The sequence below is a fragment of the Molothrus aeneus genome, chromosome Z (assembly GCF_037042795.1).
Source record: "Molothrus aeneus isolate 106 chromosome Z, BPBGC_Maene_1.0, whole genome shotgun sequence".
Lineage (NCBI taxonomy): Eukaryota > Metazoa > Chordata > Aves > Passeriformes > Icteridae > Molothrus > Molothrus aeneus.
In genome coordinates this window covers 735359-753950 of record NC_089680.1, presented here as the reverse complement: position 1 = coordinate 753950, position 18592 = coordinate 735359, and the positions used below count along the sequence as shown (strand labels likewise).

Below are 18592 nucleotides of genomic sequence, written 5' to 3'. Positions count from 1 at the left end.
CTCCTCTTCCACCCAGTATTCACCCCAAGTGCCACACATACCTTCCACATCCTGGATTCTAGGCCTAAGGAATCCTGCAAATTCCCTGTCATTTTCCAGACATCCCCCTGGTAAAGCCAAGCTCATTTCCCCCATATTTCCCTTCCCACCTCCTTTTCTGTGACCCAGCTGGTCCTTGTTAGCTAGAACTTAGTTAGGTCAGGCTTTAACTTTTATCCCTCTCCAAGCTCAGTGGGTCACAGCAGAAGCAGACATCCCACTGGCAGTTATCCATGTGGGACATCAGAAAACTTCCATTTCTATAGCTCCTTTCATCCAAAAAGAATATACTTTGCAAACCCCATACCTTATCCCAGGGAAACTCCTTAGTCACACAAGGGATCCAGGACTCGAAATACAAAAAGGGTCTGGGGAAAAATTTCAACACCTACTTAAAATCCTCTGGAAGAATTATAAAAATACCAAGAGGCACTTGGTAAAGCCTGTCTACACCAGAGCACCTGGCTACCCCTGGGCTGGAGGCAAGCACAATGCTGATGGCAGTTCTGCAAAATCCTGTGAGCTTTCAACACCCTCTGTGGAAAAATACTGATGTTCACTTGTATCTGAGTCACAGTCCCAGTCCATCGAGTAATCTTCGATAATTCTCCCAAGCAGAAGTGGGGAAAAGTGTATTATACTACGAAATCTCTGCTGAGCTCTCTTTGTTCTGTAGTGAGACACAGCTGGAGCCAGAAACCATTACCCTAATTATGCCTCCCAGCTCAGCTGCTGTTCATAAAACAAAGACAGCTGATGGCTTGATTACTGTGAGATTCAAATTTGTTGTTCCTGTTTGTGACTTCCCCCACAAAAAGCCCAGCCCTTGTTTTGAGCTGGAAGATTTGCTGGGATCTCCAGAAACTCTTGCACCAAGTGAATGAGACAGAGGCGGACTACAGTTGCTGGAAGTTGCTTTTTGGGGTTGTCATGGGATTGTGGTGTTTGGTTTGGTTTTTCTCTCTGTTTTATTTTGTTTCTAACAACAGAAGTATACAAACCAGTCAAGAGAAAATTCAGGTTTAATCTTCTGTGCTGTCCCTACGATTATCTCCATACTTGAGCAGAAAGGGAGAATTTCACTGCCTCTGGCAGATGCTGCAGGTAGGCTTTTACATTCTTAGAGATAAGGACCTGGTGGAGCACTGTGATCTCTGATCCTTAGAAAAAAAGGAGTAGGAAGATGTGCTGAGCTCATAAGGAAAGGAGCTGGAGGGAGGGCCCAGAAATAACAGAGTAAAACAGCAAGAAACAGCTTGTGCGAAGAGCGTGAGCACCTCAGAGTGAGGCTGACACAGTTTTGGCACAGAGTTTGGGACAAATTGCTGGTGGAGGATACACAGCTCACAGAGGAACAAGCAAGTTGCCCACAGACTTTGAAAGAAAAAAACATCTTCCTGCATTCAACACTCCTCTGTTGTCAGTAATCACTGGTGAAACCCATCCTCGCCAAGGGCAGGCTCCTGCAGAGAATCCATCCCAGGGGCACTGCCTTTTTAGCTCAAGTTCTGCTAAACCACAACAAAAGCAAAACTTAATATTTAGCTTTTAACCAAAAGGATAAAATACTATCATAATGCAAACAAGCAAAAAAACTGAATGAAGCTCACAGATACTCCCTGAATTCTGACGTTTCCCATTTTGGGAAGTCAAACCCTTCAATCTTAACATGTTTTTGAAAGACTTATGTTTTTGTGGTAAAGGTACTAATCTTCTTCGGGTTATATTTCAAAAGAACAAAAGCAAGACAGGCTTCCAGTATTTTCAGGCTATGTCAGCATTTTAGAGAACTCAGAATGGCTATTTTTGATGTGTAGTTGATGACTAAAATTAAAAATACCTACTTTAATAATGGTACTTATCTCTAGGAGTTATTTGCCTTACTACTTCAAACAAAATAGAAATGAAGTACCTCCCTTTTGGACCCTGAGAGCACAATACCCCAATGAGACAGTGAGGTACCCATGAGTATCCCCATGAAATAGCAAAACAGAAAAGTAAAAAGAAAAAATTAAAGATTAATTGTACAGCAGAGATTCTAAAGAAGGCATTTTCTTATTAGCTCCAGATCAGGAATAAAACCAAAAAACACCCAGTATTATGTCTCTCAAGCCCAAGCTCCCACCTCTATAGCAGACAGTCTAACACTTTTACTACTAATCTAGTCAGATATAAAAATATAAAAGCTCAACATGATATTAAGGAAGAGTAGCCTTTTCCTTTGAAAGAGCTTTAATTATCTTCTACACTTAAGTAACAGAGGTGAATTTAAAATAAAAATTAAAATTAACAGATTTCTACTCCTTGTCCCATTGAAAGTAAAATGAACCAGAAAAAATAAGCTGGGTGAATAGTATTAAATGAGTTTCAGGTTTTAGTACATGTTTTAAAACCAGCTGAGCATATGACTGCATGAATAGAAAAACCCCAAATCTTGGGACAAATAAACAAGGCTGAGAGATGATGTTTTCCTGGTACCCTGAAAATTAATTTTCTTCCTAATTATTTGGGCAATTGGCCCACGAAAACAACTGCAAAGACTGCTTAAAAATAAGAGTAAGAAGAAACTCCACAAGTTGTTGTGAATTACTCTCTTCCTAGTCATGCTGAGCACTGAAAGGCCTCTGCTTGAAGTAACATAACCCATTCTAAGAGCTCTCTCTCCAGTCTGGCTTCCATATTAGCAGAGATTAAAAGGCACATCTAATCCAGGATTAGACAACCTCTCATCAGGAATATCTGATCCCTGTCCAGATAAAAAGCATGGAGAGCCTTGCCCTGTGCAGAGTCTAATCCTGGCTGTCCATCCTAAGGTACCCAGACCTGTGGTACAATGGGCACAGGGGACCTGGTTTGGCCACTTCCAGCTCAGGCCTTGCCAGGGTTTCTATTAAAATACCATTAATATTTCTATACAAAAACTATGTTGTTTTCTACAGTGATTTCCAAAACTGGTTTTAATCATAGACTCATGGAATGCCTTGGCCGGGAAGGGACCTTAAAGATCATCCAGTGGATATCCCTGCCATGGGCAGGGACACCTTCCACTATCCCAGGCTGCTCCCAGCCCCATCCAACCTGGTCTTGGACACTTTCAGGGACCCAGGCACAGCCACAGCTGCTCTGGGAAACCTGTGCCAGGGCCTCACCACCCCCGCAGTGAGAACGTCTTCCTAGAGATCAATTTTCCATGAGAAAATCGTACTTTCTCCTTTTGTTTTCCTAACCGTAAACTTACAAGGTATTGCCAGAGATTAAAAGTACTACAAGATTAGAACAATTCAGAAACATTTTTCATTTAAAGGCAATATTTTAGGCTTTGGAGATTATTTTTGAGATTGTGAGAGAACAACCACAGTGTCTGTTATTTCACCCAACTATTGTTTTCAATTGGGCTGCAAGGTTGAAGTAACAAAATACTTCCCTTTACAGCATGCCAACAGCAGAGCTATCAAGGGCAAAATGTTTTCTCCACTTGGATTCTATCAGCAGATGCTGAAGTGCTGTGAGGCCTGCAGCAGCCCAGGCAGGGCTGCTGCCTAATCAACATGACAACTCCTCTCCTTCTCCTCTAGCTAAAAATAACAGTACAACACGTTGCTGCCTCCTCTGCCTGCAACTGCAAAGGTCAGTTCTGAAAGACAGAAGAAAAAAATCACTTGGCAAAAAATGAGTAAGTTTTGAACCTGTTTTTGTCAATTTTGTTTCCCTTTGAAAGTGATTGAAAGAAACACTTTGAGAATTTTATTTCCAGCCACGTTCACCACTGGGAGAGTAATATGGTGTATTAATGACACACCAAATGGAGAAGAAAAGAAGAAAACAAACCTCTCACTGTAAAGTACCACAGGATTAGCACTTCAGCTAAGTTGCTTCCTTAGGGAAACATAAATCACAGCTACATTTGGTATCCAGTAGTCATAGCTGGAGCCAATGAGAGGCAAAGCCAACCCTTGCTGATTTAAGAAGGGGTGAAACAGCTTCATGTGATTCAATAGCAGGAGAAACACAGGAGGTTAATCAGCAAACCTGAAGTACTGTATTTTTCAGAACCACCTTGAAATGAGGAGCATGCTCAAGGACACATGAGCTTTTCCAGGTATTCTGCTCTCCATTCCTAGGGTATAGGAGTGAGGAAAAAAAAAACAGGCTAAAAGAGCCCCCCCAAAGCAAACAAACAACAACCAACAAAACCCTAACCCAAACCCACCAAAACCTTAGAGTATGTAGCCAGGCTCTGGTAATCAGCAGGATCAAGGTTTTACTAATTTTAAGGAAAGCCATAAAAACTTAGTTTTTAAGTCCTGAAGGTCTTACAACAGAGGCTCCTATGCCAGAGTGAAGGCAACTTGATTGATTTTAAAATCTAGTAGGGAAATGTCTTTGAAGAATTAAATTCCTTGTAGGAAATTGCATCAATTGAATCCTTTGCATCACTAAGCCATTGCTCCCAAGCTCTTGATGTCTATCAGAGTATTTTGCAAACAAAATTCTAGCAGCTCCTAGTTAGGCCTGTTCCACCACCTGGTATCAGTTGCTCGCTTGTAGGAAATATGAGAGCAGTGAAAGCCAAGGAGCTCTCGCCGTGGCCTTGAACCAAACACATCTTTAGGAATGATAAGTGAAGAGTCTCCACCAAATTCCTGACATATCTGAAGCGGCTGACCAAATTACAGACCACCTCTGAAGTGGAGGCATATAGACAGCTCCCAGATGAAATATTTCTGCACAAGGCCAGAAGAGGAACCATAGCATTCCTCTTTGTTCACTATTCAGAAGAGGAATATCCCATTTTAGATAAGCAAGATGCACTATCTCCTACTAAAATGACTTTCTAAAATAAAAGGTAAAGTAATAGGAAGCAGAAGGTATTTTGATTTCAGTTTCTTCTGTACAGCATTAATGGTTCCCATATGTTTCCAATCAACTGGCAATGGTGATTTTTAGATTATTTATAAAAACACAGAAGCAAATAAGTAGTTTTCAATAAAAAGTGGTCCCTATACTTATGACCCTTATACATTCACCTATTTTTGCCTCATTAATGAAGCACACAGACATTATGTGTATCTCCAGAGTAAACGGAATGGTCCAAATCCTGAGAAAAGCCCAGAGCTAATGTGGCCAGGTCTGTACTGAATGTAACCCGGGCAATTCCTGCTCTGCTCTGGCTGCAGAGGCATCCCCATATCTACCTGTGCCTGTACCTGTGCCTTGTGCTGGTCTGTCCCCTGTCCCAGTGCCATGCTGCCAAACCCCAGAGGTCTCCAATGCTGAAGTCCCTGAAAACCTACCACAGTGCTCCATTATTCCTAACCTTGGAAAAGTCTTTCCTTATGACCTGTGAACCCACAAGTATGTCAAGGAGATTATTCCATTTCCCTTCAAAGCAGCATTTTATTTGAAAAATACCACATCACTTTAGCAAATCAGCACCTTCAGATGTTCTGTTTTCTACAGCTCTTATTTCTACCTGGAATTTCTTTAATGGTGCCAGCTGAGTATGAGCACCCGTGTGCCCAGGTGGGCAGTGGCCCCTGGGCTGTCCCAGCCAGGCTGTGACACAGCCCCAGGGCAGGGCCTGTCCCTGTGCTGGCCCTGCTGAGGCACCTCCAGTGCTGGGGACAGCTCTGGGCCCTCAGGACAAGAGAGACCCTGAGGGGCTGGAGCGTGTCCAGGGCAGGGAACGGAGCTGGGAAGGGGCTGGAGTCCCAGGAGAGGCTGAGGGAGCTGGGCAGGGGCTGAGCCTGGAGCAAAGGAGGCTCAAGTTAGATATTGAGGAAAATTCCTCCATGGAAAGGCTTGTCCAACTCTGAAACAGCTGCCTAGGGCAGTGGTGGAATCCCCAGTCTGTGGAAGAGTTTAAAAGCTGTATGGCTGTGGCACTTGGGGATATGGGACAGTGGCAGCCTGGGCAGTGCTGGGGAATGGTTGGACTCAATGGTCTTAAAAGTTTTTTTCAACCTAAATGGTTCTGAGATTCTAAACCCAGAGTAATCCAGCTAAGAAGTGACCAGCATGATTAGGCCTAGAGGACATCTCTGTGTTATTCTTTGCTTGTATACACACACAGAATTGCAGTAGATGCCTTTTTCTATTTGCACCATCAACTACTCATTATTACATCCCCAGTACACTCTCCAATTAATTCTTCTTCAAATTTTTAGCCTTTTCACCTCTTCCATGCTTCCTTTTGGTTGATGAGTACATTATGTCCAACTGAGTAAAAATAATAAGCATTTAAGTCTTTACATGTCATATCTATTTTATACATTCTTGACAAGGCAAACTGGCAACTGTTCTGGTGTCTAAAACTCATTACAGACTTTCCATGCTCTGTATTTTGGTCTGATTCCTGACGCATTAAACATTATCACACTGTCTGTTAGTATTTCTCTATGAAATGCAAATCTGGACTACAGTTTACAGTCAAGAGAATCTTTCATCAGCTGGTGGGCAGAATTTGCTGGAGCAGAGGGTGTCACAGTGACACAGTGCATAACAGGCACCTACTGCTCACGTGAGCTATCTGGAGCTATCTGACGACTGGAAGCATAGAATTCCAGAATGGCATGGGCTGGAAGGAACCTTTAAAGGCCATCTAGTCCAATCCCAATGCACCTTCTCCTAGACCAGTTTACTGCAAGCCCCATCCAACCTGGCCTGGAACACTTCCAGAGATGGGCCAGCCACAACTTCTGTGGGCACCTTGTGCGAGGGCCTCACTACCCTCCCAGCCAAGAATTCCTTCCCAATATCCCATCTATCCCTGCCCTTTGGCAGTGGGAAGCCATTGCTCCTTGTCCTGTCATTACATGCCATTGTCAAAAATTACACTCCTGGTTCCACTGCAGCAGGGGTACAGATAATCCTTTGCTGTTTATGACCAGAGAAAGTACCAAGAGAGGGAGTCAGGATGAAGCAGAGCCCCTGCAGACATACTTGGGGAGCTTCAGAAAGGTAACTTTTCTTGACCCCCTTGTATTACCAAGAGTGGCAACATTTACCATTTCTATTGACAATTAACACAATTTAGGCCACAAAATTTCATCGAGCACAACAGCCTGAAAGCCAACACAGCTCCCCAGTATGCAGGAAGTTGGTGGGTCCATCCTCTTCTGAATAACCAGCCTTGGTCACAGGAAAAGCCTGGCCAGCTCACTACTCTATCTGAAAAAAGGCTGGGATGGATGGTGAAATAAGAATATAAGAGCAGGTTAAGAATAGGGAGATCCTCCCCATGAGTATATCCTCCCAGCTTTCAGCAACATACACTTTAGAAATTTATTGAGCCAAATCTTTAAAGATTTTTTCTGACTCCTTTCAGAGCACAGCTACATTTTAGACATCTACAGAGTCCCATACAGCTGGGAGGATGGAGCTCCCAGCTCCACCACTGCAGAGAAAAGCCTGGTAAGCTCTTGGAGACAGAAACTCATTTTGGTTCTTCTCAGATCCTGCCCACGTGGCAAGCTCCCAGACAAGCTCCCTGCAATGTGTACAGTAAAACTGACATGATTTGCCAGTTTTACTGTACACATTGCTGTCCCTTGACTATTTCAAGGGACAGCAAGACCAGTTAGAACATTCTGGCTGTAGCACACAGGAAAAAGAGTGGTTCTGTATGGTGCTGCCAGTACTGTTTATGAAGTGCAGGACGTGACAGGGTAGACAAGGAGTCAGATGAATCTCATCTTTTATTCAGATCTACAAACCTGACAGCTCTTACCACTTGCCAGATGGTGACAGGTACATTTAAAAAAAAAAAATTTAAAAAATTTCTTTTTTTGACGTCCTCGTTTCTCTAACAAAGGAGCTATTTAAAAATTCAACATGCTCCCTTGGAAAGCTTTAAATAGTTTCTGAATGTAACTGGCATTATGCTGTAACCCAATATTAAATAGTTTTGGGGAGGAATTGTTTAAATTGTTGAGGAAAACCTACATTTAACTGTTACAAAGGAAAGGACGTGCTGCTGTCTGTGGGAGGCACAGGGCTGCAAGCAGAAGGATCTGGCCACCATCAGTTATCCTGGATGTGGGCAAGTAACCAGAGAAGGTCCCTATCTCAGTCAGGAATGTAGACAACTGTTATCTTCAGTGCACCATATCCTCTTTTCACAACTTGAAGACATCTTGTTCTAATCATCCAGACAGTATCATGCTGCCTGTAGTCTGCAGCTGCTGAAAGTTTGGAGAGTTTTGAGCTTCAAGTTCTCCACTCCCCAAACTCTTGCATGACCAGAAAATGTGAAGAGAGAACAGAAGAGGAAGGAATAGGTACAGAGCAGGATTTCAGTTCAACATTTTAAATTATTTTCCTTTATGGGCAATCAGGTATCTGTCAATCTCCTGTAATTAAAAGCAAATCAAACCAAAAACTCTGTAGATTACTAGGCACAATAATATGTTATTCACTGCATTCAGAGACTTAGTACCCTGCTCAGCCCTCCCTTCCAGTATTTTGCACCCAGTGGTCATAGTGTGGCTTCAAACATTGCTCACCTCTGCAAACATTGACTAGAAGACAGAGAAAAATTTATAATGCTTTGAATTTTTCTAGCAGAAGTTCAGGCTCTCCATACGAACATTAAAACTACTATCAGATGCAGAAATAATGAACAACTGTTTTCCAAAGTCATGCTCCACAGAGAGTCACACTAGTAACAACTTCTTATCCACAGCTATTTTCTTCTGTTTTCTTCTAAAATGTTTCCCTATGCAAGAGGAAGGCTGCTGTGAAGAAAACACTTGTCAGGTGGAAACAACACACATTCAGATACAGACAGGGAATAAGACAGCTGAATGCCTGCTCTTCAGTTATTTAAAATTAATTCCCCATAATCATTAATAGGCTGGTGAGAGGAGAAAGAGAAAAGAAAAAAGATTGTCTGACAATGAAAATCAGCTTTTGCTCTCCTGAAAGGTAGGTTTCTAACAAGGGGCAGTCAAGAGAAGCTGACATTGTTCTCCCTTTGGAGGGTGAAAGATGTGTCACAGCTTGGGAATTCCTTACCAGAGGCAGCTCAAAATCGTTCTGATTCTCCTGAGTTAAAGATGTGGGAAAGAGCTGTTAAAGAAATTAGAGGGCTGGAACTTAATGACCTTTAAGGTCCCTTCCAACCCAAACCACTCAGTGTTTCTACACTGCCCAGAAGGCGTGTGCAGGCCCAAAAAACAGACAAGAAAAATTCAACATTTTAAAACAAACTGGTAAGAAGTGATAAATATTTTCCACCTCTCAAGAGTAAGAAGAGCCCAGATAACCAACTGTAACCACCTCTGAAGTCAGCTATCACTCACCAGGTCTATATTTTGCATGATGTCCTGGAAGGAGGGGTGAGTCCGAAACTGCTCAAACAGATCGCGCTTGTAGAGCAGAGCGTACACCAGGTTGGGGTTGTGATGGAGGGAGTTGGTCAGGCAGGAGTTGATGATCTCCAGCATCATCCGGATCACTTCCTCAATCACATTCAGGTCTTGTGCCTTTAAGAAAGGAGTGAAAGGTCAGCGTGCCCTCTTCCATTGTAAAATATCGAGTAATAAAGGCAGTGCAAAGGTAATTATTACTAATAAAGCTATTAGCTGGTAATGTTTCTATGGTGAGCAAATCTGGCATCCATGTGTCTGGAAAGGAATCTGTTTTCTCCAATAATCACCAAAATTTTAATTGAAATGCATCATACTAGTACTCAGCCTCATAGCTTGATTCTCCCAACAGGAGCCATGACATAAAACATTACCATATTGTAATCAGTCAAATTCATAACGGTTAAGTGAACACAGTCTTTTCAACCCTTCCTATTCTAAGTAAAAGCACTTCAGCATATAATTAATTTATTACATTTTCTGTTGAGCCCCTATGCAGGAAGGAGGGATAGGGAAAAGAGAGAAAAAGTAACAGAAATAAAAAACAGTGGGTGAAAAAGCAAAGAAGAAGAAAAATTGACTGTATCAAACATCACTGGAACTTCAACATCTGTCACTGTTACCAGACTTTTCTTCTTTGACTCTTTTTTAAAATTATTTTCTTGGCATTGAAGAACACTTGTAACAAACAAAAATAAGGAATCTCCTTTTGTAGTGCACTAAGCCTTCACACTAAGATTAACTTGTAGAGCTTTTCATTTTGTCAGTGCATTTGACAACTCAGACCTCCTAAGCTGAACAAGCTGGCATGTGAACTCCTGCCACCTGCCTGGATTTCCCTTCTTGAGCTCCACATCAGTATATCTCCAATACAGTTATTCTGACTGCAGAGTTGTCTGTCCTACCTTGAAATAGGGTAAATAAAGGGCTCTTCTACCTTGTTTGTATCATTTAGGTTGTCTCCATCACATCAAAAACTGGACTGTGAGACTTTACATGTCTGGCAAGAATGAGAACCATACTAAACCAGCTTGAGCTTTTCTGCTGGGTATGAACAATTAAACCACTGACACTTCCTTTTGCCAACTGCCCACAAAGTTCGCTTTCTGAGTTATCACAAGGCACTTACATTCTTCACAAAAAGGCAGTACTTACAGCATTTTCTTGGGCTGTCATTCAATCTGCACATAGTTATTTTCTACTATTAAGCAGCACTGTAGGAATTGTCATGTGGCAGATGTACGCTCTCTCCAAGACAGAAGAGAACACAGGAATTTTCATTATCCTGTTTAGACTCAAAAAGAGCAAAATTCTTTGCTACCACTTTGCTCTGGCTGCTTTCAATGGGAAGCAAGGTGCATTTCTTCCTAGAAGTGTAGCTCACAGAATCCCAGAACAGTTTGGGTTTGGTTTGGTAGAAGAAACTTTAAAGCTCAGCCAGTTCCACCCCTTCCATGTGCAGGGACACCTTCCACTATCCCAGGCCGCTCCAACCTGGCCTTGGACACTTCCAGGGATCCAGGGGCAGCCACAGCTTCACTGGGAAACCTGTGCCAGGGGCCCTCACCCTCACACCAAGGATTCCTTCCTAATATCCTATCTGTACCTGCCCTCTGGCAGTGGGAAGCCATTCCCTCTCATCCAATCTCTCCATCCCTTGTCCCAAATTCCTCTCCTAGATGGCCCTGTAGAAGGCAGCACCATGCCCCTAACCTGCTGCTCCATTTCTTTTGTGACACTGAGGACCATGGAGAAGTGAGATCCCATCATTATTCCCACACTACAGTCTGGTTATCCCCAACCCTTGTCTTCTACATGTAAAAGGGAGATTTAAGTGGAAGCTTTTTGAAGCTCTTGTTTATAAAGGAATATCTTGTGCACACATTCCAGTAAAATTTCTTCTTTAGCAATGATACCTGATAGTGAAGGTTGCAGATTTTTTTTTCTGAATGTAAGTATCTCCTATTTTTTAATGACTTTGCCACCTAAATTAGCATTGTAGTGTACCTAACGATGGCAGAAACCCTTACAAAGCTGATTGCTGTCAATGGGATCACATTAATCTATGACAGAAATAATCTTTACTTTCAAAATACAGGTGGTTCCTCTGCCTGTAGTTACCTAGCTATTGTGCTATGAAACAGCATCCCAGGTAGGTGTTGTCAAGGGTATGTAATGGAAAATATTAGACAAAAATAGAAATAACTGCTTCATCTGGTAACTGAAGAAAAATCCAGACCTAACTCACCTGGGGAATGGTGCTTGCCTATCAGATTTACTGCAGAATATGCTGTATTATGGTATATTTTTAAAAACTCTTTAAAAACTCTGAGCACTGGCATACTTCTGCCCCCAGTGCAGCAGGATGAGCTAGTGACCAAGACACTATCCTAAAATACAGAATAGATGACTTACACAGAAATATTATGATTCTGACTCAAGTGAGATCTGTCCAGTTCCCAGAAAGGTAACAAACCACACAACTGCTTTTCAAAAACTAAATGGGTTTTAATAAAAGGTGTGTTCAGCTTAAACCCCAGGCATACAGCTAATTGAAAAAGAAAGCATTGCTAACCATTTAACATTTTTAAGAGCTAATGGACAGAATCAACCTTCTGTATTTCAGCTACTACATCGCAGGTGCAGAATCTGGGACCCCCCCATGAAGAAAAATAGGAGATATAGTGAAGATTTTTACTCACAACTGAATACACAAAAAAGAATTTTTAAGAAGAACTATGTCCATAAAAGACAGAGATGTGGCACTGAATCCCTGTATTGCACATACATTATCAGGAGGACTGTCTGCTCCTATAATTAGAGATTGACTCATTCCTAAGGGTTTAAAAGTTTTCAAAACAAAGGAAAAAACAAGCATAAATCCAAGGACAGCATTTGGATGAGAAAGTGGAGAAATGCTGATAAAATGCCATGTGGTTTTGTTGCTCTATATCATCAGTACCAAGCCACAGACCCACTGCATCCAGACATAGTATCAAGATAGGTATAAATAAAGTTATATTAACATTTTGTTGTTGCAGTTTATCACCTTGTGTATTACTTTCAGAGCAGCTGAACACAGCTGAAATGCTGAATGTGTGTGGCCAAGTAAGGACTAACACATCATCCTCAGCAGAGAGGATGCTTACATCCTTGTAAGACCAATTTTTTTACTGGATTAGCTGTTATATAAAAATAAAAGTCAAATATTGATTTGTGAAATGTAGACATGCTTCAATCTATTGAACAGTACATTTAAAGAAGAGGAGTTAAAAGTTTCCTATTGCTTGCAAGTGACAAATTCAGTGTGGCACTCACATTTAAAATTACTACAATATTCCTTTACAAAGCAGGGCTTAGATAATGCCTCTGTCAACATCGATGTGTACCAGTCCTCCTCCACCTATTTTTTTGGTTTATTCCCATAGAAATAATTATAACCATCATTAAAAAGAAAAGTGGAAGCTAAAAGCTCAGTACCAACTCTGTGAGACTGAAATCATGCCTGCAAAGGGGACAGGAATGTAGGCACAGCCCTTGCATTACTGTGGGTAATTCTAGGTAGTCACTTCATGTTCCTTCTCAGGAGAGAAGTTAAATGTGGTGCTTTTTTGCAAAGATTCTACCCTTTAAAGCAAAAAAGACAGATGTTTGGTTGTGTTCTAGATGCACAAGGGATAAACCAACCAGTGACAGCTAAAAGACAGCCACGTCTTTTAGGCCCACGCCCAGGTACACGTCTGGGTAGTCTTTTGGTAAAAGGAAAAAACAAGTAATCATGCCAGAAAAAAGAGAATGGAAATAAGCTGAGAGGATGCAGGGGAAAACACGATGAATGAGAACATTATCTGGGGAAAAACAATTTGAGTTTGATAAACACTATCAAGGAACACACAAAAGTTCAAAGCCAAGGCAAATGACGGGCAGAGCTGGATGTTCCTGGATCTGACCATCCTGGAATATTGTTGCTTTCTTTACTGCAATACAGTTAATAATTAGCATGGTATCCTCCTGGGCAAACACTTCCACAGAATTAAATACTTCCATCCTGATGTGTAAAACCACTTGGAAAGTATATAGCTTTTAAATATCAAGAGAAGTCAAGCAGCCTAACCATGAAACCCCAGGCATTTGCTCACAGTTAGTTCCTTACAGACATATTTACCCATCAAAAAACAAATCACTGTCAGCAGAGGATGCAAAAACTCAGTGTCACCAAACACCTCTTTAATTTATGGTGCCCATCTCCTGGTTCCCACAACGGAACATTCTGAGCGCTCATCCTTTTAATTCAATTTGACATTGAATTCATTTTAATTATTGTGACCATAAAAAACTGATTTAAAAAGTTCTATCATGAATGAATGCAAATCTCCACTCTCAAAATGTTACCAGTTCTGAGGAGATAAAGGGAGGCATGTCTTGTGTAATTCAGCTTAGTGTTGCATAATCATCCCTTGTGGTTTGTACTGTTTAATATAAACAGAGGCAAAATTATTCAGCTTTCTGTTTTCTTTCCTCCAAAGTTAGTTTATATAGAAAATAATAGCTGGTTGAAAAATCAGAATTTTGGTGACTTGTGATGCAATGAAATGGCATCAATAAACAAAGGTGGACATGTGTTTCTCTTCCATGATGAAATTAGCTCCTTGATTAGCCCATTTTTGACTGGAAGTCAAGCACCGCCCTTTTTCAGAGTGGTCCCCGAGGTATTGCACAGCATGGATGGTGACAGATTTCTTAATGATATTTTGCATTTTTGATCATTAACCCAGGAAGATATGCAGCACACTCAGTCACAGCTGGCACAGGTTTTCAGAGCAGCTGTGGTTGCTCCATCCATGGAAGTGTCCAAGGCCAGGTTGGATGGGGACCCTGGGATAGTGGAAGGTGTTCCTGCCCATGGCAGGGGAGGAACAAGATCAGTTCTAAGGTCCCTTCCAACCCAAACCATTCAGGGACTCTAGTCCATGATTCTAAGAAGCATTAGTGAACAAACTTAAGTCTCGTATAATGTCCACATGACAATTACAAGCTTCAGACTATATATTATAGATATGATTATATATTTCTTTATAGCAAGCTGAAATTCACTTAAATGCAATGATCTGGTTTTCCTCCCTTTTATCTGGATATACAGTAAACCCCAATCCAAAGCAATGAATAATTGTAAGCCTAAAGAGGTCTACTTTCTAACTTTTATAAAAATTTGAGATCTAACAGAGCAACTTTTCCTTTGTGGCAAGATCCATGTTAATGGTGTTATGCACCATATGACAATGGGTACAGACACCCAGGTCACTTGTTTGTACTAAAAAAAGCCACATTTCTCACTGTGCATTCACATCACAGCAATTTTCCAGCCAAATTATACTTCCAGCTAAATAACTGCTAATTATATAGCTAGCACAATAAGCAGGAAGAAGCTTATCTGCCTAAAAAAAGCAAAACCTGAGCAGGGATTGGTAACGGAGTATGCTACAACTGCATAATGTAAACAGGGTAAAAGAAAACAACAAGAAAACATATTGTGCTGAAGTCTTAATTCAAAGAAACCTGATGAAATAAAGTGGAAATGTCACATGTAATTGCAAAAGAGATACTTGATGGAAATGCAGGCTGACAAAAAAAACATGTCCTAACACAATTCTGAACTTAACTGCTTATGACAATGAATGGCTTTTAGTGAGTGGAAATTGCTGCCAGTAATAAAATGCTTTGACATTTGAATTTTCAAAAGTGCAAGTTGCTTTGTGTCAAAGCTTGGTGGCTTTAGCTCATTCTGACCAACACTGCTGGTCCCTCTCCAGCGGAGCCGGGAGTGCACACAGTGTGCAAAAGCTGTGAAGTAGCTACTTAAAACAGCTGGACATGATGCAATAGTTTCCTTCCCAGGAACTCCACAATTCACAGAAGGAAAACCATCTCAGACTCACCACTCTCCCTGCTAGGTCTGAGTGACCCCTGAAGGACATCAGCTCCCTTTGCCTCTCTTTGCAGCTCAGAAAATCCCAGGATGGTTTGGGTTGGGAGGGACTTTAAAGCCATCTTGTTCCAATCCCTGCCATGGGCAGGGACACCTTCCACTGTCCCAGGCTGCTCCAAGCCCCATCCAACCTGGCCTTGGGCACTGCCAGGGATCCAGGGGCAGCCACAGCTGCTCTGGGCACCCTGGGCCAGGGCCTGCCCACCCTCCCAGCCAGCAATTCCTAATTGCCAAGAGCCCAAAATCTGTGCCTGCCCTCTGGCAGTGGGAGCCATTGCCTGGGTGCTGTCCCTGCAGGCCTTGTCCCCGGTCCCTGTGCAGCTCTCCCGGAGCCCCTGGAGGCCCTGGAATGTCAGGAAGGACTGCACCATGTCCGTGTTGCTGCATCCACACTGTGGGACTGCCCATCATCTTCACAGCTGAGGCTGAAGGCCTCATATAGATGTAGGAATAGAGAAAAGGTGAGGGTGGAGGCTGCGCAGCCAACTCTAATTATGGCTGTTCTCCATGATGAGCCCCTGTCCATGATGACTCACTATAGCTCTTCATCTGTAATATTTTCAGTGAGATTCAACAATTTGTGAACATAAATTATAAAAAATTATAGTCATAAACAACTACTTCCTTCATGACGCAGATATGACTATAAAGGCAATTTTGTCAGCAATGAAAAAAAAGAAAACCATACATACACTGCACAATTAACAGATATCAAAAGGACTAAGAATGCCAAATTAACCCCAAAGAGACAAGTTCTGTGATTTTTTTTTACCAGGGAGAAACCAACAGGAAAAATTTGGTAAACTGTTCCAGATCCATAAGCTGCATGAACACAAAGTATAGCTGAACAGATAGTTTCAGTTCATTTTACATTACATTTTTCTTTCATCTGGCTTTGTACATGCTAAAGAATACTTCAATGAATTATGCTTTTGGACATACAGTAGTTACTACTTGTGTCTGTAATGCAGATATTCCAGATTTCAGGGTGGTACCCCTCAATCTTTTGTGAGGAATAGACAATAGATGCTACAGGGAATTTCACCTTGATAACATAATTTATCAGCATCCACAATTGTAATGATACAAATTTCCCTTTCTCTTTATTGAGGAATATCTATAGTTAAATATTTTCAAATAATTTACTTTATTTTTAGTTAGTTTAAGAGAAGCATATGTATCTTGTTTGTATTAGCTTTGGGGAGCTTCCAAGAGAGCTGTCTGAATTTCCTGCACTTTCAGCAGAAAATAAAACCTTCAACAAAATAAACTTGCTCTGCCAAAGGAGTGGAAGAACAGAGAGGAATGAAGGAAGCTCACAAGAAAGCTGTTCTTATCCTCAGTGAGCAAAGCAACTTCAAAGCCAAGCCTTTGGTGACCAGAATCTTATCTTTATCTCTTTTACTGGCAATACTCTTTGGCTGTTCTATGTCAAGCTTAGACAACTTTTGGTAAAGTAGGTACTAGGTGAAAAAATGCAGGGCCTATGGTGATTATAACCTCAAGTATTAACCCTGCCATCTCTGATCACTGCTTAGAAATGAAAGCACTGCTGTCACACAGCAGAGCTGTTTGTTGCCAGACACTTTGATAAATAAACTGTCCATCCTGACATTCCTCCTCTCCTTCCCGAGCAACTGGCAAGCTGAGAGTGCAGGTTTTCAGCCACGCTGAGCCAGCCTGTGTGGGAGCACACTTCCCACAAGGAACACGGCGTTTCCAGCCCATATCCCAATGCCAACACCCACCACAGCCCATGACAAGGAGGAAATGCCATAGTGTGTGTCCTGTCCCAGAGAAACAGGCCCAGGAGCAGTCTGCTCCAAAGGAAAATACACCACAGGACACCTGCCAAGGCAGCAAGCCCAACTGCTTTTCCTGCTCCAAAACCCTGCTTTCCCAACTTGCACTGGCCCAGGAAATATTGAGCCATTTCTGAGGACACAAATATAACCCAGGGAAGGTGCAGCTGCTTCACTGGTACTTCTTACATGACTTCACCATACTGTGTTTATTATCCAGCTGACCTACAGCTAACCCACTGCTCATCTCCTGCTCACCCCATCACTTTCATCTCTTTTTCCCATCCATGCCCTTCCTGTGTTTGAAATTCCAATCCTACACCACTTTACTTCGAAATATTTTAACTTATCCTCCACTTCCTTCAAAGTCAGTCTCCAGAATCAATCAAAAATTACTATAAAACTGCCCATATTCCTTCAGTGCTTTACTGATTCTTGGTGATGCTTAATTCTCATAGCCCTGTGTCCTTTTTACCTGTTTACTGAGGATTTTGCAATTCCCAGAATCACAGAAACCCAAAATGGTTTGGTTTGGAAGGTTTATTGGCAGGGAAACCTTTCACTAGACCAGATTGGTCCAAGCCTCCTATGAATCAAATCAAATAACCTGATTTTCACCCGAACTAGCTTAGAAAAGGCAAATTACTCTGGAAGACATCTCTACCCAGGGTCAAGCTTCAAAGGTTGGTCTAAGCCCACCAAGAAGCTTCAGCATAAGGTGATCCACCACAATGCCCAAAATACCTGGAAGTCACCAGCTGGGAACTCCAACACTCAAAGACAGTATTTCCAAACCACATGCAACAATGACAACAGAATACAAACAGTATTTAGTAAAACTGAACCCAATCATTGTCTAAGATCCCACAAAACCTGTGAAGCAGCTGCTACTAGAAGATGACAACATTACTACTAAGAAAACTAAAACTGTGAATTTTTATTTAGTCATACAATGCTTGAAATACTAATGAGGTTTTCTTGCTGTTGAAAGGAAATGAAGATTTCTCCATTTCTCCATGAAACTTAGCAGTATTCCCTAAAGGTATGGGAAGATTTTGTTTAGTTTGACTGGTAGAACAAGAAAGAACAAGTCCCATACACAACCCCAACTCCACCATACAAAGGTAAAATAGATCATCATGATACAGACTTTAATTAAGAGAACCAATCTACCTTGAGGAGAATTCGAGAACTTTAAAGACATTCCTCAAGTGAAAAAGTTTCTGATTTCAGCCCTATACATTCAGCTTAGCTGCAAAATGTCACCAGTAAAACTGATTGGAGAAATTACACAGCAGTAAGTGCTGCAAGAACTGAAACCTTGACAATTATCACTGAATGATAACCATCAAAGGATGGTTTGGGTTGGGAGGGAGAGAGACCACCACCTTGTTCCA

At 41.7% G+C, this 18592-nt stretch overlaps 1 protein-coding gene across 7 annotated transcripts in view; it reads right to left on the bottom strand.

Moving 5' to 3' along the window:
- Positions 1–18592, bottom strand: part of DYM (dymeclin) — a 210578-nt gene that overhangs the window by 34656 nt on the left and 157330 nt on the right. For all 7 annotated transcript variants that reach the window (XM_066569260.1, XM_066569261.1, XM_066569265.1 and 4 more), the window contains one exon: positions 9342–9524. In XM_066569260.1, coding sequence (XP_066425357.1) covers positions 9342–9524 — 183 coding nt within the window. The remainder of the gene's footprint in view (positions 1–9341; positions 9525–18592) is intronic.